The sequence below is a fragment of the Mesocricetus auratus genome, unplaced genomic scaffold (assembly GCF_017639785.1).
Source record: "Mesocricetus auratus isolate SY011 unplaced genomic scaffold, BCM_Maur_2.0 Super-Scaffold_100010, whole genome shotgun sequence".
Taxonomy (NCBI): domain Eukaryota; kingdom Metazoa; phylum Chordata; class Mammalia; order Rodentia; family Cricetidae; genus Mesocricetus; species Mesocricetus auratus.
In genome coordinates this window covers 16,664,799-16,684,006 of record NW_024429194.1, presented here as the reverse complement: position 1 = coordinate 16,684,006, position 19,208 = coordinate 16,664,799, and the positions used below count along the sequence as shown (strand labels likewise).

Here is a 19,208-nt window from a genome sequence, read left to right as displayed (position 1 = left end):
CTACAGAAACCCCATCTGGCCAGGCTCCATCGTCAGAATGTCTCCAATTCAGGTCTTTATTGAAATGGTAGGGCTTTCAATGCTCTATGAAAACTAACACTGTCAGAGTACTTAGCAAGTTCAATTTTCTTTAAAAAAAAAAAAAGGGGGTGCAAAATATTCTAAACATTCGAGTACTCATGAGAACACACAGTACCTGAACTGACACCACAAGGCAAGTGTGACCATCTTGGACTCCTGTGAGCCCCAAAGACAATATTTCCCTGGTGTGGGGTGAGAGCAGAGCTGCCCAACAGAGCTTTGACCCTTAGTCTAGCAGCTGCAGAGGACCAGGATTCTAGAAGGTCACACCAGCTCCTCCCAAGCTGCTACCTGGGTCTTCAAGGGCTCCTGGCTGCCCACCACAGCTTCGGTGGACCCAGGTGGAGTGGCTGCTGGGTGGGCAGCACACGACAGTGGGGCAGAAGGAGGGAACCTGGCTTGTGAAGCCTACAGGCTGGCAGGTCTGTGCAGTTGCAACACAGCAGAGGGCTTCCAAGTCAGTCCTTTTAGAGCGCAAACCAGAGCATTCTTCTCCCTCTGTGAGCTGTGCGTCCAGTCAGTCGCTCAGCGGGTGGATGTCAGATGGTTCCTGCTGTGTGAGAACCTGTAAGCGAAAGGTACTGCTACCGTCCTGGACACGTGCTTCGGTGTGCAGTTCCCAGCACCCTTCCCAGAAGCAGCATCTCACAAGACACCTCAGGGTTTCGGGTCCCAGGATCAGTGCTGGCTACACCAAACCCTGCTGCTGCTAAGAGCCACCAGTGGTCTCTCACAGTACATTAACAGGGTTCGCAGGCCATGGGGGGAGGGACTGGTACACCTCCTGTAACAGTCTGGGACCCTTGAGCCTGTGGAGCTGCCAAGGAAGGGCCAGTGTCTGTCCTGGGTGTCCCTTCACAGACGAGTCAGCTCGGGGCTCCTCACCAATAGCAGGCAAGTCCTCAGCTTACAAAGTATCTGTGCTGTCCCTGGGGCACAGAACCTCTAGGAAGCCACCAAGTAAAAGGGTCAGAAGTCAGCTGTAGACATGCTGTGTCACTGAGCCATTTTGTGGACTTCTGTCCACACCCTGCCGGAGACTGAGTCCAATCTTCATGCACAGCTCAAAGCCACAAGAGGCCCACTTGCCTCTCCTCCTTCTCATGGGGGCACTCGCTAACCCTGAGAGAGGAGGACCAGCTGCTCCCAAGAGCCCCACGAGCATGCGCAGGTACCGGTCAGGCACGGTGCTCACCTCTGCACACGCTCCACCAGCTCCACCATCAGCTTGTCTGAGATGCCAGGGCAGGACTCCTCCGCCAGGCTGAAGGCATTCTCCAGCTCCTCCAGGGCCCCCACGCTCCCACCGCTCTGCTTGTGCTTCTCTTTGAGCTGCAGAGAGACAGGCACCCAACTGACATCCTACCTGAGACCCGCACCTGAAGACTTACAGAAGCACCTCATGTGGCCCTTCTCCCACGACCTGGGTTCTCAGAAGGTCACAAGTCAAATCAAGTGGGCCCCATCTGACTTAGATACGTACAGTAATAAGTACAGTAACCCGGAGCACATGACAAGGACTCTGACAGCCCAGATCAGATGCGGAGCGTCTGCAACCAATTCTGGGACCTCAGCCCGATGGCACTTCTACTTAGGGAGTCACCTTTCTGGCCCTGGGCAACACTGTATGCTGCTCATAACAGCCCTAAGTGGCTGTTTCCTACTCTGCTAATAAGGTCACTGCCGAATCCTACTCTACCCACTCTGTCCTCGGGAAGACTCTGCTGTTTCCATTCCTACATCCTATACTCCCTCTCAGGTGCTGCTGTCACCCACAGGGGTGGGAAGATAAGCCTACACTACATTTCTCTTTTGGTTTTTGTTTTTTTGAGACAGGGTTTCTTTGCGTAACAGCCCTAACCATCCTGGAACTCACTCTGTAGACCAGGCTGGCTTCAAACTCACAGAGATCCGCCTGCCTTTGTCTCCTGAGTGCTGGGATTAAAGGAATCACCTCCCTGGGACTGACCAACAACATCAATGACCCTTTGTCTTCCTCCACAGAAGAACCACGGGGAAGCTGGACATTGAAAAGAGTAGCAATGTAATGCTCATGACTTTAGCAGTCTGGAAACACAAAAGGGCCCTGGCCAGGTCAGTTATCCCCAGTGGTTTATGGTGTGGTCCTTTTTCTCCGGAAGCTGGACACACAAGCCTATGCATAACTAGCTGCAACAGATCCAGAATCCAAATGGATAACGCCAGACTCAAGGCCCACAAGAATACCACTCCATGGCTCTGCAGGGAGCACCTCTAAAGAACAGTGCTTCTACCCCACATGACCATAAGCTCAGCCCAACTCTCACCTCTCCAAAGACAGGCCGGACTAGCGTGGACAAGCACTGGGACCTTGGCTGTCTCTTGATAGGCTCAGTAGGCTGCAAGGGAGAAAGTGAGGCGCTGGGTACATGGAGGACACACGAGGGTTCCATCTCTCTCCTCAGTCTCTGGCTTACACAGGCTGACAGAGTCCACACCAGGGGTCAACTCCTAACTGTAAGCCATCAGTTCTCATTAGGCCTGCACCTGAGCGCCAGCAGACCCAGGCTTCAGCATGACTCCTAGCTAGCTCAATGCCACTGAGCTTAGAAACCACCTGCTTGCTCTCTGCTGTCCTTCCGAGCGCTTTGCCAAGACCCCATTTACTGTATTTAAAACAGCCTAGGTCAAGAGCACTTTGGAGCTGACCTCCTCAAAGCCTGGCACCCAGCCTGCAGTCCACACCTGCTGCCCCAGGGGAGTTGAGGCAGGCCTGGTACATACGGGGCTGTGCCCTGACACAGGGCGTGGACAGACCTTCTGTGAGCTGTGCAGGGCAGTCCCCTTGTGCAGCTTGCTGTGTGGGCTTGGCCGGATGGTTGGGGGAAACGTCCAGATGGGACCCTGCTCCCCATCCTCAGCCTCGCCATCACTAAAGAGAACAAAGAATCAGAGGAGCGATTGGAAACAGGGCTGGACATAACCATGGTACCCAGGTACATCTCATTTCTCTGAGGCAGCCTCATGGCCTAGGAAGCCCCAGGCTACACCATCTAGGTGACAGTTAAAAGGCCCTGCTCTCTTCAACATGCAACTGCCCCATATCAGTCCCCACCCTAGTAACTAGCTGAAAGCCTGCCACTGGAGGAGACTTCTGGCATCACAGCACCCAGGAGCCCTTAAGAAAAAAAACCCAAAAGGCCCTACATGTCAGAATCCTCAGAACTGGACTCCTCGCCATGCCCCTCAGACTTCCAGCGCTTGTAGCGGTCAATGAGTTCAGTGAGAAAGGAGGTCTTCTTGGTGTAGCGTGTGATGAATTTGTGCTTCAGGAGCTCCTTGGCAGTGGGTCGCTGCCAGGAAGACAGAGTCAGAGCCGAGTTCCACCCTCACAACAGACAGGCAGGACAGAGGGATGTGAAGGCTGGGCCCTGTCTCACCCCCACGTAACACCCTCCCTTCATAAGCTTCTCCAAGCCCTCAGTTGCCAGGGACAGGGTAGGGTGGGGGTGGGGAACAGGCCTTACGAATCGTGGGTCCTTATTGAGGCAGGCCTCTACAAACTCCTTGAAGGGTTTGCTGTGGTGGCCCTCCAACGTGGGTGGGTTATTCTTAGGAATCAAGAACAGGACTCGCATAGGGTGTAGATCAGAGTTTGGCGGCTCCCCCTTGGCCAGCTCAATGGCTGTGATGCCCAGGGACCAGATGTCAGCCTAGACAGGGTAGCACACAGGACAGTTGTTAATGTCACGTTTTGAGCGGGTGACAGTGTACTCCCACCTCCCATCCAGGACTCACCTTGAAGTCATAAGCAGACTGCTTGATAACCTCAGGTGCCATCCAGAAGGGAGTCCCCACAAACGTGTTCCTCTTGATCTGTGTGTCTGTGAGCTGCCCAGCCACGCCGAAGTCTGCCAGCTTCACGTCTCCCTGCTCTGAGAGCAGCACGTTGGCAGCTGCTCAATACAGGACAGGCGGCGTCACCTTGGCTCCTCAGCACTCCCCAAGTAGCCCTGCCTGTGATGGGATGGTATCCCTGGCCCCTGGGGACAGCAGCAGGGATGTCTTGGGACCTCAGCTTTTCTTGCCATTGTGGGCCAGTGAGCCACTGCCGGCAGAAGCAGACAAGCTGGGGGACCTACAGGAGCACTCCTTCCATTGCTACAGGGTTCCCCCGTTTGGCTTTCCTGACAAACCCCAACAACAGTGACATCCACACCACATCCGATCATAGTGACCTTAAATAACCAAAGAGCACAGCTGACAGGAAGTTCATCGCTAGGACATAAAGGCTCAGCCATCCTCACCAAGTCTCTTGTGGTGGGCTGGTCCAGCTCTGTGAGCCCTCATCAGGACTGGACCACACAGGAGTGTGGCACAAACCCACACCTGATGCTGAGTCCTGGCTCTTGGCTGTGTACTAGCTACACAACTGGTCTCCTTCACATAAGTAAGGCTGAGATTAGGTGGTGTGAGCTCAGGAAGGTTTGCCTAGGCTTGCCAAGTACCTCAGTAGCAGAATGTTTGCTTAGCATGTACAATTCCCTAAGTTCCATCCTCAGTGTGGTCATTTAAAAAGGGGGTTGAAGACAGATGGACACACACCCATTTCCGGGTGGCAGAAGGGTCCCCACACCCCAAGCCTTGGGCCCCACCATCTACAGGTTGCACGTGCCCATCTCTTTCTAGTCATGCGGAAGTGGACCTTTGATGTCTCTGTGGATCTTGCGCTCCGAATGCAGATAATCCAGGCCCTTCAGGATCTCCCGTAGGATGGTGGCAATGTAGGTCTCCTCCAGCGGACCGGGTTTTAGCTGAAGAAAGACAGCAGGGAAGAACCTCAGTGTAGCTACACAGACATACCACCACAGCTTCTAAGCTCCACCAGCTTCTGAGTCCTTGCAGAATGCTGGGGCCTTTGTGCTCTTAGTTCTGAAAGTTTCAGCTGTCAAGGATAATGGGGGAAGGAGAAATGGGGGTGACAGAGGCTGTTTCCAGAAAACATAAAAGCTACTTTTAGCTGGGTGGGGGTGGGGGTGGCGCATGCCTTTGATACCAGCACTTGGGAGGCAGAAGCAGGCAGATCTTGGAGTTTGAGGCCAGCCTGGTCTACAGAGTGAGTTCCAGGACAGCCAAGGCTGTTACACCTGGCTGAAACCCTATCTTACAAAGGCAAAACACAAAACAAAAACCTACTTTTATCTTTTCTGTGACTATAAAGATGAGAATAGGTTCTTAACCATGACCCTGACCCTCTTATTTGTCTGGGGCTCCTAACTGTACCTATGCCCCCAGGCAGGTAGAAACCCAAGACTACTTTCACCATCAATCAGGGCAAGATAAACAGTAATATGTTTTGGGAATTGACAATCCCTGATTAACAGCTAAAGCACTAAGACGGTAGACAGGTAGCCTGAAAAAGCCCACAACCTAAGTGTTTGCAGAGCGGTGGGGCACTGAAAGACAACACACACACACACACAGAGAGACACACACACAGACACACAGACACACACAGCAAGCTGCTCATTGCTTGTGTCTGAACTTACCAGGTCCAGTGCAGAGCCACCACCCAGGTACTCCATGATAATCCACAGCTTGGTGCTCTGGGGGCAGAGATACATGTCAGTGCCTGGGCAGCAAATGAAGGAGGCATACCCAAGTGTGGAGTCCACAGACCAAGCCCCTCTAACTCTACCAAACGATATCGGCTAGGGACTCAGGCCACACAGCAACTACATCAGGCCAGTTCCTGCCAGGAATCCCAATAGGAAAGGGTTCTAGAGGGCAAGGTAGTAAATGCCTAGAAGCCCAGCACTTGGGAGACCAGAAACTCAAGGTCAGACTGGGCTAGGAGACCTTGTACTTTTAAAGGGGACAAGGATAAAGAGATGGCTTGGCAGGTAAGAACATTTGATGCTCTCTCAATTCCTGGCACCAGCATCATGTGGCTCACAGGGCTTTAACTCCAGTTCCAGGGAGATCCAACACCCTCTTTTGGCCTCCTCAGGCAAGCAGGTACACATGTCCATGTACACACGTACACACACACACACACACACACACACACACTCGTGCACATACCCCCACCTGACACATATGGGTAAAAATAATAATCAATTCATATTTTTTAAAAGGGCTAAGCCAAGCACGGTGGTACATGCCTTTAATCCCAGTACTCGGAGTAGCAGGTGGCTATCTGTGAGTTCAAGGCCAGCCTGGTCTACATAATGAGTTCCAGGACGAACAGAACTACACAATGAGACCCTGCCTTAAAAACAAAACAAAACACACATACACACAAAACCAGACCAAAAAAAGAAAAAAAAAAAAAAAAAGAAAGCATACACCTTAATTCTAGCACTTAGAGACAGAGATCTCTTGTGAGTTCAGGGCCAGCCTGGTCTGCACAGACCCTGTCCAGGGGGAAGGGCAGGAGAAAAGGTCTCACTGACCACCCAGCTACCGTACCTCTGGTACAGGCACTTGCTGGACAGCTCAAGTGCCCAGAGCAGTCACTAAATCTTTCCAACAGCTAGAGTGTCCTCCTGGCAGCCCCACAGTACTGGCAGCAGGGACCCCTTAGACTGTGCCTAACAGTGCCCACAGATGAGACAGCTGGGTCATTATGACAACTTTAGAGCCACCTAACTCTTGCAGACTGCACTTCTCAAGAGAACAGACTTTTTGTGAAGCTGAGCTATGGGGCAGAGGAGGCTCTTTGCCCTTCCAGAGGCTTCCAGAGGGACCCCATGTGCCCAGCAGTGCCTTTCTCTGCTCTCCTCTACCTCGGGTACATAGTAGCCCCTCTGGAAACAGGAGACACCCTGGCACAGAGCCTTCAGTGCCCCCCTCCCCACCCACCACAGATGCCCCCACTTCCTCGCAGCACCTTCAGGTAGGAGCCGAAGTAGCGGGTGATGTAAGGGCTGTCACACTGGCTGAGCACAGTGATCTCCTGCTGGATGTCCTCAATCTCATCCTCTGCCTCTTCCAGGTCAATGATCTTGATGGCCACCACCTCCTTGGTGTGGTTGTCGATGCCCTTGTACACCTCCCCAAACGAGCCCTTGCCAATGCGGTCAAGCTTGGTGAAGAGTTCCTCTGGGTCCACACGAGAATGCTACAGCCAAAAAGGATGGAATGTTGAGACAACACCCACTAGAGGAAATACTAGAAGGGGGCTGGCTGCTGACTGAGGGTCTGGGCAAGGAGACAAAGGGAACTCTCCTCAATCCTTTTCTGGTTCTTTATCCCTTGTTCAGAAAACCTAAATGTAATTCTCCACTCTCCAAGTGACACTATATTCAATGGACTTGATACAGTGAATCAAATGTATCTGTATACTCAACTCAAATGTATCTTTAGAATCAAATGTATTAGGCAGTACCACATCTCAAAGTGCCTTCATCAATTGTCTAGCAGAAAACCAGGCCAAGACCTATCAGGAATGACAGGTAGGGATATGTGTGTGCAAGAGGGTATTTTAAAACTCACTTTACTGTAAATCTAAAACTGAAAAGATGGCTTGGTGGCTAAGACCACACTGCTTTTACAGAAGACTGGAACTCGAGTCTCATGCCTACAGCCTTAGCTCCAGGGGGATCTGAGGTCTCTGGCATGGGAGAGCATCTGAACTCACATGTGCATAGCCCCATAATTTAAAAATAAAAATAAAATTCATCCAGGCATGGTGATGCATGCCTCTAGTACCAGCACTCAGGAGGCAGAGGCAGGCAGATCTCTGAGTTCGAGACCAGTCTGATTTACAGAGCTAGTTCCAGGATAATCAGCACTGTTAAACAAAGAAACCCTGGGGAGGAGGGAGAAGAAGGAAGAGAGAGAGAGAGAGAGAGAGAGAGAGAGAGAGAGAGAGAGAGAGAGAGAGAGAGAGAGAGAGAGAGAGAGAGAGAGAGAGAGAGAGACAGAGAGAGAGACAGAGAGAGACAGAGAGACAGAGAGACAGAGAGAGAGAGAGAGAGAGAGAGAGAGAGAGAGAGAGAGAGAGAGAGAGAAACAAAACTAAAGATATTAAAATGTAGCAAGGCTAACGTTATGTTTTCCACACTCTTTCAGGAGTACTCAAAGTACTTCTCCACTCTCAAATCAGCCCTGGAGACAGCTACATTCTCATGCCAGCACTGAGCTGAACACTTTCTCAGATGTTTAAGTCTAGATACTAAACACAGAAAGGTGCCCTAGACGGCCCACAGATTTAACCAGTAAGATCTTATCACTGCTAAACCAACCGTGTTGAAGCTACCTGGCCTAAAGACCAGCACCCTGCACGTGAGGAACCGGGATGGCAAAGATGTGTACTCTGTGCAAACCACTCCAGGTTTGAGTCAGGGCTGCCTTCTCCCAGGGCCACCACTGAGAATCCCTACTGTGATATCTGGCAGACTGGAAAAGAACATATTCTCCACACTACTGGCCAAGCTGGCACAAGACCTAGGAAGGGGAACACTGAGTCTCATCCAGTTTTTCAACCCTGCTAGGTTTCACCTCCATTAGGAAATGGTCCCCCAAAAAGGATGTCCCCCAAACAGTATTTTGGTGCCTATTAAAAGGAGCCCAAATCAGGCTGGTAAGATGGTTCTTCCGGTGAAGGCACTTGCCACCAAGACTAACGACCTAGACCACGAGGTGGGAGAAGAGACTTGACTCCCAAAGCTGTCCAGTGACTCATGCAACGGTACACACGGGGAGGTAGTTTTGTAGTTTTACTTTTAAGGCGGGGTAGGGAAATAACTCAGTGGCAGAGCACTTGCCTAGCATGCCCAAGGCCTGGAATTCAGCTCCCACATGGGGGCGGTGGGCCGGCAGGGAGCAAGACACAAAAATGCAAAACCACACTTATTTACACTGTGTAAGTACTGATGCTCAATTCCCTCTGTGCTTAGGGAGGAGCTTGTCCTAGGTGTTTACTATGTTCCTAAGGAGCCTGTCCTCCAAAAATGATATGGCTGCCTGATTCCCTGAGGCCTACCTGCCCCAGCCTTGTCTCTGCAAACAAAGCAATTGATTTCAGAGACCTGACCAAACCCCATCTGAGACAAAACTGCCAACTTAGCTACATTCCTAAGGTTTTAGGGGAGACACAGAGAACCACACTCCCCAGCCCTCAACAAGCCAAGAACTGTAGAACAAGATGAGGTGGAACAGAAAGAAGTTTGGAGAAGAACTCCAGGAACAAGGTCTTAACACAGAAGTCACCTAACCCTCCAAGCAAAGCTGCCTCCAAGAGGACCGAGTTTGTACCACAGCGCCATGCAGTGCCCAGAGCAGGCACTCTGAGCAGACTAGCCGTGGTATCCTATGTACCCTACTTTAGCCAGGGACCTAGAGAGATGGCTCAGTTGTTAAGAGCACTCGGGTTTGGTTCCCAACAACCCACATGATCTCAAGCACTTCCCACATGGGATGCACATACATATATGAATGTACTCACACATACACATAAAAGTAAAAAAGAAGAAAGGAAAAAGACCAAGACCAGAAGATGGTTCAGTGGGTAAAAGCACCTGTCACCAAACCTAACAACCTGGGTTTGATCCCTGGACCCACATGGTAGGAGAGAACCAGCTCCCTAAGTGGTCTTCTAATATTTACACTGTGTACATACGTACCTACCCATTCACAAATAAACGTAATCGTCAGAACTGGCAGCCAAATCCTAAGGCCAGTTCTCATGAGCAGCAGTAGATGCTTGGAGGGGACCTGCTGCCTGAAGTCCTGAAAGGCCACGCTGAGATAAAGGCCACACTGAGACCTGGCCAGACAGAGAAAGCTGAGTGCTGCCTGAGGTCCCTTAGGCTGCACTGGCCAGGGAGTAGTGTCTGCCCCCAGGCGCTCCTGATTAATCACGTATTCAAGTGCAAAGCCAAGAAAAATTCTCTATGGCTGACAAGTCAGATACCTCAGCTGTTTCAGAGCAGCACTGCATCCGGGTCAGATCCATCAGGCCATGCACTCTCAGCACTCACCAGTGTATGGATCACCAATAAAGGTATGAGATCAGTACAAAAATTCTCAGCCTTCAGCCACTTCCTGTCTGGGCAGGAACGACTGGATCCCTGCTCAAAGGCAGTCCTGAAAGCCAGATGCAGGATAAGGTCCATATAGCAGGCCCTTTTCTGCCTGTTTCTGCTCTCAGAGGCCCCCCACTTCCTCAAACCCTCCTCCTGCCACTGTTTCCCAGCTGCTACAGCTCCACCCTGTGCAGTTTTGAGACACCTCGAGAGAGCATCTCAAACTCCAGGAGGTCTAGCGGATGCCTGGAGGTTATAAAGTCTTATCACCACTGGTTTCTCCAGTGACTGCTAAAGCGGTCTGAGGATACTTGGAAGATGATGTAGACTCATGACCCAGGACCACCTTCTGATTCTCACTCCTGAGACTCAGACACCATGTCTTCTCACACTGCTCAGCCATTCTGAGAATCTTAGTTGCCCTCTACTTGGAGAACCTAGAGTCACGATTGGTCTACCACAGCAGCCCAAGAAAGGTATCCTCAGGCCAGCATTCACCACTGCCTCAGAGGATAAAACACCAGACCCCAAAGCCAGAGTTGTAGGTTTTCTGCAAGGAAGGGGGAACCTCACTCTTCAAAGTCCACGTATCTTGGATGCCTACAGCTGTGATCAGCCAGCCTCAGCAGAAACGGTACAGAGACAGGTGGTTCTGAGTCTTCATTACATCACTGAAGCATCCTTAGGCCCAGCCCCAGCTGGTGGAAGACAGCTAGGCAGGCAGCATCCTGACCTGGGTGGCTCCGATTTCTCTTCTGGACAGGATGTGCTATAAACCATCACTCAAGTCATTTAACCGGCTCTGTGCAGTTGAGACCCATACGCCCCATTCACTCCTAGGGCTGTTATATATAGAACCTTTTGAATATCTGCCAACATGCCTGCAATGTGTCACCCCCTCCTCCCAAAAAAGACCCCAAGCCAACCAAGAGGAGCAGCCCAACACACATCCGCATCTACCAACACACTGTTTGCCAGTAACCATCTGGTCCTTCCAGAGATGGACCTGGCCAGGTGAAGGGAGATCTAAGGCAGAAACGCAGCTTATGGAGGAAAGTAGAACCATCACCACAGAGGGGCAGTTTCACAGGGCACCACGAGAGCCATGTTGGGAGAAAACAGTCCTACAAGGGTTTTGTGTTACTTTCAGGAGCCAAGTATGTCTAGGCTGGACACAGGCCCCTAAAAAGACAAAAAGGTGCTCTCTCTCTCTTTGAGAAAGGTCCCCAGTCCATCATCCCACTCCTCCGTCACGGTTCACAACTCCAATTTAGCATCCTGGGACCTACAGGAGCTAAGATTCTTAAAAATAAACTAGAGGCAGATCTTTCTCTCGGGATGTTATATAATTAGAAGCAAAATGTCAAAAACCATATTCAAAATGTGTTAGCTTAATTCAGCGTCAGTTAGCAAGCCCGGGATCCCATCGTTGACAGCTGGGCCAAAAGCCCTACCCCAGCAGCTGTGAGTAGTCTTCCAGGCTGGTTCGGCTTCCTCCGAGGAGCCCAGCCTCCAGTTCCTGCCCACAAGCAGCGGACGAACGGACGCGCTTCCTGTCTGCACACCCAGTTTTCAAGGATGCAGGGGAAGGGGGGTGAGGGGGCTGCACTGACCTCAGGAGCTGATTCCCTCGCTGTGCAACTGTCAAGCCGAAGCCTAACCAAAACGAGCCCTTAAAAAGCAAATCCCACAGCTAAAGCCCAGGAAAATCAGCCACCAAGGCGGTCTGCCCCGCTTCGCTAACGGCTGCCTGTCACAATAACAAAAAAGGGGGGGGTGTCCAGAGAGCAAATCCTGGAGTCCTGGAACCCTATGCCGCCTCATCCCCCATGCCTGTGTGGTTTCCGTGTTGGGATTACATCCCGTTAGCCCAGGAAGGGAAGGTTCATCTTCTGGAGGCGCTCCGAGCCGGGGTCAAGCAGGTTCCGCCCAGGGCAGGCTCCTGCACCTGTCCACTCCAGCTCCGGAGCGGAGGCTCTCACAAAGCAGGGGTGACCCGGGGGTCTCGTCCTCCGCCGGCGATGGATGGCTCGGCCACCCGGGCCACAGGGACCTGGGCCGGCGGACGCGCCCCAAGGCACACGGCCTCCGCCCCTCTCCCGCCTGGCGCGGACAAGTGCGCCCCACCACGAACCGCCGACCCAGGCAGCAGCGCACGCCGACGCCCACTCACCTGGTGCGCGAAGCCCCGGAGGTGAGCCATGTCCCCGCTGACGTGACCGATCCGTCGCAGCCACTCCGCCCGCTCGCCTCAAGCACCTGCGAGAAACCGCAGGCCGCCTGGTCAACAGCAGCCGGGGGGATCGGCTCCGTGGAGTCCCTCCACCCGCGACCTCCGGTCCCGCGCCCAGGGCCCCTGACCCGCCCTCGGGGCGTGCCCGGCCTCCCAAACAGCCAGGCGCGGCCCGCTGGCGGCGCCCACCTCCGGGAGGCTCCATCCCGGTCTCCCGGCCCGCTTCGCAGCCCCCACGGCGGCTCACACCGCAGTTAGGGCGCCCGGAACGCCCAGGCCTCCCTGCCCGTGAGGTGGAGGCAGCGGCTGTGACCAGGGTGTCGTGGCGACCGCGGGGCTCTGTGGGACTAGGAGTCCCTCCGCCCGCCGGGTACCCCGCGCCCGCGAACTTGAAACTACAAGTCCCAGCTGGCTGCGCGGTAGGCTGCGGAGTCGCACGGGGACTCTGTGGCCCCCCCGGATGCCAGACTACAAGTCCCAGCAGGCCGTGCGGTGGGGCGGGCCGTAGTGAGGTACAGGCGCATCCCAGATCGGATTGGAACCTTGAGTTAGGTTTCCTCGGGGGCTGACCCTTCTGTTAGACCCCCTCTGTGTGCCCGGTGCAGCGCGTGCGCAGTTGCCATGAAGTTGTCCAGGCCTTTCAAACCTCCTCACTTTCCCTGAAGCTGTTTACCAAGCCTTGAGGCCAACACTGAACCCACATTCCCCTCAGATCCCGGGGCTCCAGTTTTAAGCACAGTGTGACATTCTTGTCTGCGCTTAGCAACACACACACACACACACACACACTCACACACTCAGAGAAGTCGCTCGATACAGCTCATTCTTTGGGCAAGTGCTTCTCTCCTGCCTCAGTTTCCCTTTCTGTAATGGTGTGATCATAGGGCCCTAGGATGAGACCTGGTGCTGGGAAGACAGCTGTGGCCCTAATGGGGTTTCCCAAGGCTGGAAGATGCCCTCCATCCTGTAAAGCCCGGTGGCAGTTGTCATGAGTGACCTGGTCAGCAGTGCTCACCTCTATGCAGCTTCCATGGTGCGCCACATGGGGGAGATTTGCCTCCATGTCAGTTGCAGACGTGTTAACATTGGTTTATGCTGTGGAACATTTGCTTAATGATGCAAAGATGTGTTGCATTCTTTCATGTAGCATTTGTTTAACTCTACGAAGCTGTGTTACTTGGCCTGCCTAAAACACCTGATTGGTCTAATAAAGAGCCAATAGCTAGGCAGGAGAGGGACAGGCGGGGCTGCCAGGCAAAGAATAAATAGGAGAAAAAGAGAAGAGGGAGGAGAGAGAAAAGGAGAAAGAGGATGACAGTGGCCAGCCACACAGGCAGACACGGAATAAGAAGGGAGGAAAAAATGTACAGAAATAGAGATAGGTAAAAGCCCAGAGGCTAACGGTAGATGGAATAATTTAAGAACGCTGGCTAGAAATAAGCCAAGCTATAACCCAGCATTCCTAAGTCTGTGTATGATTATTCAGGAGCTGGGTAGCTGCCCCCCCCCAAGAATAAAGGATAAAAATCAAACAAAACAAGAAAGTTCAGTGCAAACCACACAGCCTCCAAGCTCTCACACTGATAAGGGCTTTTTGTTTCTGCTCCTGGTGGATTTTCTTCCTGCGCTCCATCCTGAGGCATTCTCAAATCTTGCATCCAAAGACAGCACCTTGCATCTGACTGTTTTATCCCCAAACTTCACAGCGTGCTGATTAGGTTATTTGTTGTGTTACTCCCCAGAAGAAAGTAGACTTCCAGCAAACACTGGGTCCCATACCACCATGCCCTGCCCCCAGGGCAAAGGCTTTTTAGTGACCCTGAAAAGGACCACCTGTGGTGTGGCCTTCAGGATAGCCTGACAATATGGGTTCCCTACCTGGCCCTACTATAGCTACGTCTGGCATTTGTCAAATCCTACTCAATTTTTCTAGACTTCTTTACGTACATATGTGTGTATGCCACACGTGAGTGGATACCCACCTGTTGCATGATAATCTTTCTATACACTGTGACGATGTCTGTTTTACCTCATCTGCCTAAGGCACCTTCCAGTTGGTTTAATGGTGAGCTGAACGGCCAATAGCTAGGCAGGAGAGGACAGATGGGACTTCTGTAGAGAGAGAGGAACTCAGGGAAGAATCAGCTTTAGCCAACTAGACAAGGAGGAAGTTGGATGCATGGTACTGAGTTAACAGGCCACATGGCAGAATGTAGATTAATATAAATGGGCTACGTTTTAAGAGCTAGTTGGGAACAAGCCTAAGCTACATTTTAGCTGAACTTTCATAGTTAATAAGAAGCCTCCGTGTTATTATTCAGGGACTGGCTGTTCAAAGAAAGACCTGCTACACCCACCAAGGCCTGCAAAGAGTGTTGCATCCGTTGGAGCTGTGGCTATAGGGGGTGTTGTGTGCTGATTGACATGGGTGCTGGGACTAAATTCTGGTCCCCTGAAAAAGCAACAAGAGTTCTTAATGGTTGAACCATCTCTCTAAGCTTTTGTTTTTGTTTTTTAAAACTTGATCTCACTTTGTAGCGTAGGCTAACCTAAAACTCACTAGTTAGCCCATGCTGGGCCCAGATTTCCTGACTCTGCCTCCCCAGTGTGGTCCCAACACTCAGGAGGCAGAGGCATGCAAATCTCTGAGTTCAAGGCCAGCCTGTCTACAGAGTGAGTTTCAGGACAGCCAGGGCTACACAGGAAAAAACCCTGCCTTGAAAAGGGAAAAAATCTATTTTCAATAAAAGGAAAGAAAAAGGAGCGCTTGTTTCGATGGATCCATGTTTGATTCCCAGCACCCTCATGGAGGCTCGCACTTCCTCAGGCACAGATGTACATTCAGGCAAGACACTCATGCACATAAAATAATGAAAATAAATCTAAAAATATTTTTAATTCCACCTCTAGACTTAAAATCCAAAAATCTCTTTTAAAATCGAAAGTCTCTCAACTATGGGCTCCTATAAAAAATAAGTTAAATACTTTCTTATTTCAAGAGGGAAGAATCAGGGTACAGTCACAATCAGATCAAGCCAAACTCCAACAATGTAATTTACTCAGTGCCCGATACCTGGGGTTCACTCATGACCTTCTGGGCTTCTCAAAAGGACCTGGGTCACTTCTCTGTCACCTAGGCTCAGGCTGTCTACTCCATAGCTACTGGTAATCATGGTGATCATTCCATGGTACTGACATCTCCAAAATGCTGGCTTCTTCTGCTGCAACTGGGCCACACTTTCACCAACAGCTCTCACAGCGCCAAGCCTCAGCTGCTCTCCGTGACCTCTTTAAAAAACAGCACCACCCGGAGACTCTGTCAACTGACCATGTTGCTGCCAGCACAAGGTACAACTTTGCCTACTTCTGAACACAGCTTGCGTGTGCTGATTCTGAGGAAACACTTCCCAGAGGTTTTTGCCTCAGTGACGATGGTCTCTTCTTAATCACCACTGACTCCTCAGCCCCAGGTGACCAGCATCAAATGTCCCAGCAAAGCAATGTACTTCTGGCATCTTGTTACTTACAACTGATTCTTCAGCCCCGACAGCAAACTTCCCTGAAAGATTCATTAAGGGACTTTCAAATTTCCCTCTGAAACTTCATAAATGATGCCTCCCAGGTCGCTCCTCCACGGCTTCTTTGATCTATCAGGTTTTCACCCCAATGTCTGACTCCCAAGAATTTACTGGTAATAGAACAACTTAAATAAAAACATTTGGCGTACAACATGTGGCACAAGATCATGTGGAGCTTCAGAAGACACATACATGCACACTCACACACACACATGCACACGTGCACACACACGCACCTGTGCACACACTCATTCACACACACACACTCACACACCACCGCTGAGGCCACTCCTTGGGTGGCTTCTCCCACTACCGCCCCCTCTCAGTCCTCACTTTGGATCACAAGCTTCTCCCAAAAGGAAATTCTATTAACTACCTAGGATATAAGATTACAAAAAAAAAAATTCAGCCACAAAAAGTACTAATCAGGAGAGACCAATTACAAACTCTTAATGATACTCAAAGGTTTCTGGGAGATATTAACTGGCTATGGCCCACAAATGGATTAACAAGTCAAGAACTAAATCAATTATTTGAAACCTTCCTAGGTGACAAGGAATTAAATAGTCCAAGAAAATTATCTGCTGAGGCTGAGGGAACTGGGCCTGGTTGTGTTTTAGTTATTTTTCCTTCTGCTCACTCTCGCACAGGAACTCTCATGCAGAGAGAAATAATATCCTAGAATGCATATTTTTACCACACACACAGAGTAAAAATTTAAAGATTTATGTAGAAAAGTTTAATTGATTCTGAAAAGAAAATTGAGACTTCATCAAGTAGCAGGAATAGACTCAACAGAAATTGTGGTATCTTTTACTGATGCTGAAATTGCCTCATTATGGGCAGAAAATGAACACTGGCAATGAGCTTGCAATAATTTATTGAGAGAGATTAGCAACAAATATCCCCAAAACAAGAGACCTCAGTTTATAAAAAAGAACGATTTGTATTCTCCCCTATATAATAAAGGGACACCAATTTCTGGAGCCCCTACATTCTACCCTGATACAAATAGCTAAGGAAAGGCAGGTTATAAGTCAGGGGAATTAAGTAAAGTGGCTCAAAGCCCTTATGATTCAGTTCAGAAATCAGAACTATATGCTGTTCTCACGGTACTATTAGATTTTCCAAAACTTCCTAACATAGTTACTAACAGGGTTGGAGAGATGGCTCAACAGTAAGAGCACAGGCTGTTCTGCCAGGAGACCTGGGTTCAATTCCCAGCACCCACATGGCAGCTCAAAACTCCCCAATTCAAGTGGATCTGACACCTTGACACCAATGCACACAAAATAAATTAAAAGAAATAGTTACTGACTCTCAATATGTAGAAAGAATTGTTTTACATATTGAAACTGCTAAACTTATTCCAGATGATTCAGAATTAACTTTGTAATTTAGTTAACTCCAGTGAGCAATCAGAAATAGAAAATCATCCCTTGTATACAACACATATTAGATTCTGTATGGTCCACCAGACCATCTTGCACAAGATAATGATGAAATTGGTCAGCTGTTGGTAGGAAATGTGCTGGAATCCCCAGAATTTCATAAGAAACATCATATTAACAGCAAAGGTTTGAAGAAATACTCTTCTTTTTTAAAGATTTATTTATTTATTTATTTACTATGTATACAGTGTTCTGTCTGCATGTACGCCAGAAGAGGATATCAGATCTCATTATAGATGGTTGTGAGCCACTATATGGTTGCTGGGAAATGAACTCAGGACCTCTGGAAGAGCAGTCGGTGCTCTTAACCTTTCAGTCATCTCTCCAGCCTGAAGAAAGATTTTCCTATCACTTGGCAATAAGCCAAGGAAATGATAAGACAGTGTCCTACTGTTCTATGTATAATAAAACTCCATCACCTGCAGGAAGCAACCCAAGAGGTACTCAAAGAAATGAAATTTGGCAAATGGATGTGTTCATTTTTCAGAGTCTGGAAAATTAAAACATGTGCACCATACTATAGATATATATTCAGGCAATTGCTTTAAGTTCTGGAAAGGCTGATTCTGTAGTTACACATTAGCAATCACGGCCGTTATAGGGATACCTGTAAAATTAAGACTGGCAATGCTCCAGCATATGTCTCTAGTAAAATTAAACTATTTTTTGCATATTACAGATATACCATACAATCCTACAGGACAAGCAGTTATATAAAGATATAACTGCACTTTAAAAGCTATGCCTAATAAACAGAAAGGGGTAATAAAGACCCCTCCCAGAGATAGATTACCCATTGCTTTATTAAATTTAAATCAGCCTATATATTTTAAAGATGTGCTGACCTCAAAATGGAAACCAGGACATATGTTATGTTGGGGAAGAGGTTTTGCTTTTCTTTCCACAGCAGAAGAAAAGCTATGGGTACCATCAAGATTGATAAAGATAAGATTCAAACATGAGAGACATCTTGGTTAAGGAGAGATGATAGTTCATCAAAACAGCTTGGTCATTCAATCCAAACTAGCTTATAAGACTAACACTGCCTCTCATTTGACCAGGTATGAAGAAATAATTTTTTTATTATTAAAAGATAAAATATTCAAAGTCCCTCCCTCTACTTCCTATGCATCTTCCAGACTCCTTTGACTCTCTATGAATACTTTCTGTCGACTGGTTGCTGCTCCACCTCCTGACTCAAGGTTGATCTCATTTAATTAATTCAAATGCAAACTCATGGTCGACAGTATGATTGACCATCCTGCAGCAACGAAAGAATAGATAGATAGATAGATAGATAGATAGATAGATAGATAGATAGATAGATAGATAGATTATAAGACTGGAGAGGTGGCTCAACAGTTAGGAGCACTTACTGCTCTTGCAAAGGCCCCAAGCTTGGTTCCCAGCACCAGGTTGGTTTCTAGCTGGGAGTTACAACTGCTTGCGACTCCAGCGGCAGGGGATCCAATGCCCTCTTCTGGACTAGACACGCCCCTCGTTGTGGGGTGGGGCAGGAGGGATACCAAAGCCTGGCCACCTTACAACAACAACAACAAAATCTATTTCCCACAGCTCTGAAAGCTGGGAAGCATAAAATGAAGATGCTGGCTGCTCAGCTCCTGGCCAGCTGGGCTGTGTACCACTGCCTTCTCACTGAGTCCTCACAGGACTGAGAGAGAGGCCTCTGGCATCTCTCAAACGAAACGAATCCTGCAACCGTACTTGACTTCACCTCTCATAGACCCCCATCTCCAAATACAGTCTCTGTGAGACTGGGGGTGGGTGGTCTTAGGTAGGGTTTCTATTTCTGTGAAAGACATCATAACAATAGCAACTCCTATAAGGCAAAGCA

The 19,208-nt window shown here is 49.7% G+C and overlaps 1 protein-coding gene across 1 annotated transcript; it reads right to left on the bottom strand.

The window, feature by feature from the left end:
• Positions 1-32: 32 nt before the first annotated feature.
• Positions 33-12,687, bottom strand: Stk25 (serine/threonine kinase 25). Its single transcript, XM_005077192.4, has 12 exons — positions 12,514-12,687; positions 12,265-12,350; positions 6,953-7,183; positions 5,610-5,666; positions 4,766-4,874; positions 3,859-4,016; positions 3,588-3,773; positions 3,268-3,413; positions 2,878-2,992; positions 2,388-2,459; positions 1,277-1,413; positions 33-646 (listed from the first exon to the last, which is right to left on the bottom strand). Exons 2-12 carry the CDS (start codon positions 12,292-12,294, stop codon positions 607-609), a joined length of 1,281 nt encoding a protein of 426 aa, XP_005077249.1. The 5' UTR covers positions 12,295-12,350; positions 12,514-12,687; the 3' UTR covers positions 33-606.
• Positions 12,688-19,208: the final 6,521 nt, after the last annotated feature.

Coding starts and splice junctions, on each gene's coding strand:
- Stk25 (XM_005077192.4), bottom strand. CDS start 12,294: ATGGCTCACCTCCGGGGCTTCGCGCACCAG. Junction 2,993..3,267: donor AGTTCTGAGGATTCTGACAT/GTAGGGCCTTTT, acceptor TGTTCTCTTTAG/TGATGGCGAGGCTGAGGATG. Junction 2,460..2,877: donor CCCTGCACAGCTCACAGAAG/GTCTGTCCACGC, acceptor TCTCCCTTGCAG/CCTACTGAGCCTATCAAGAG.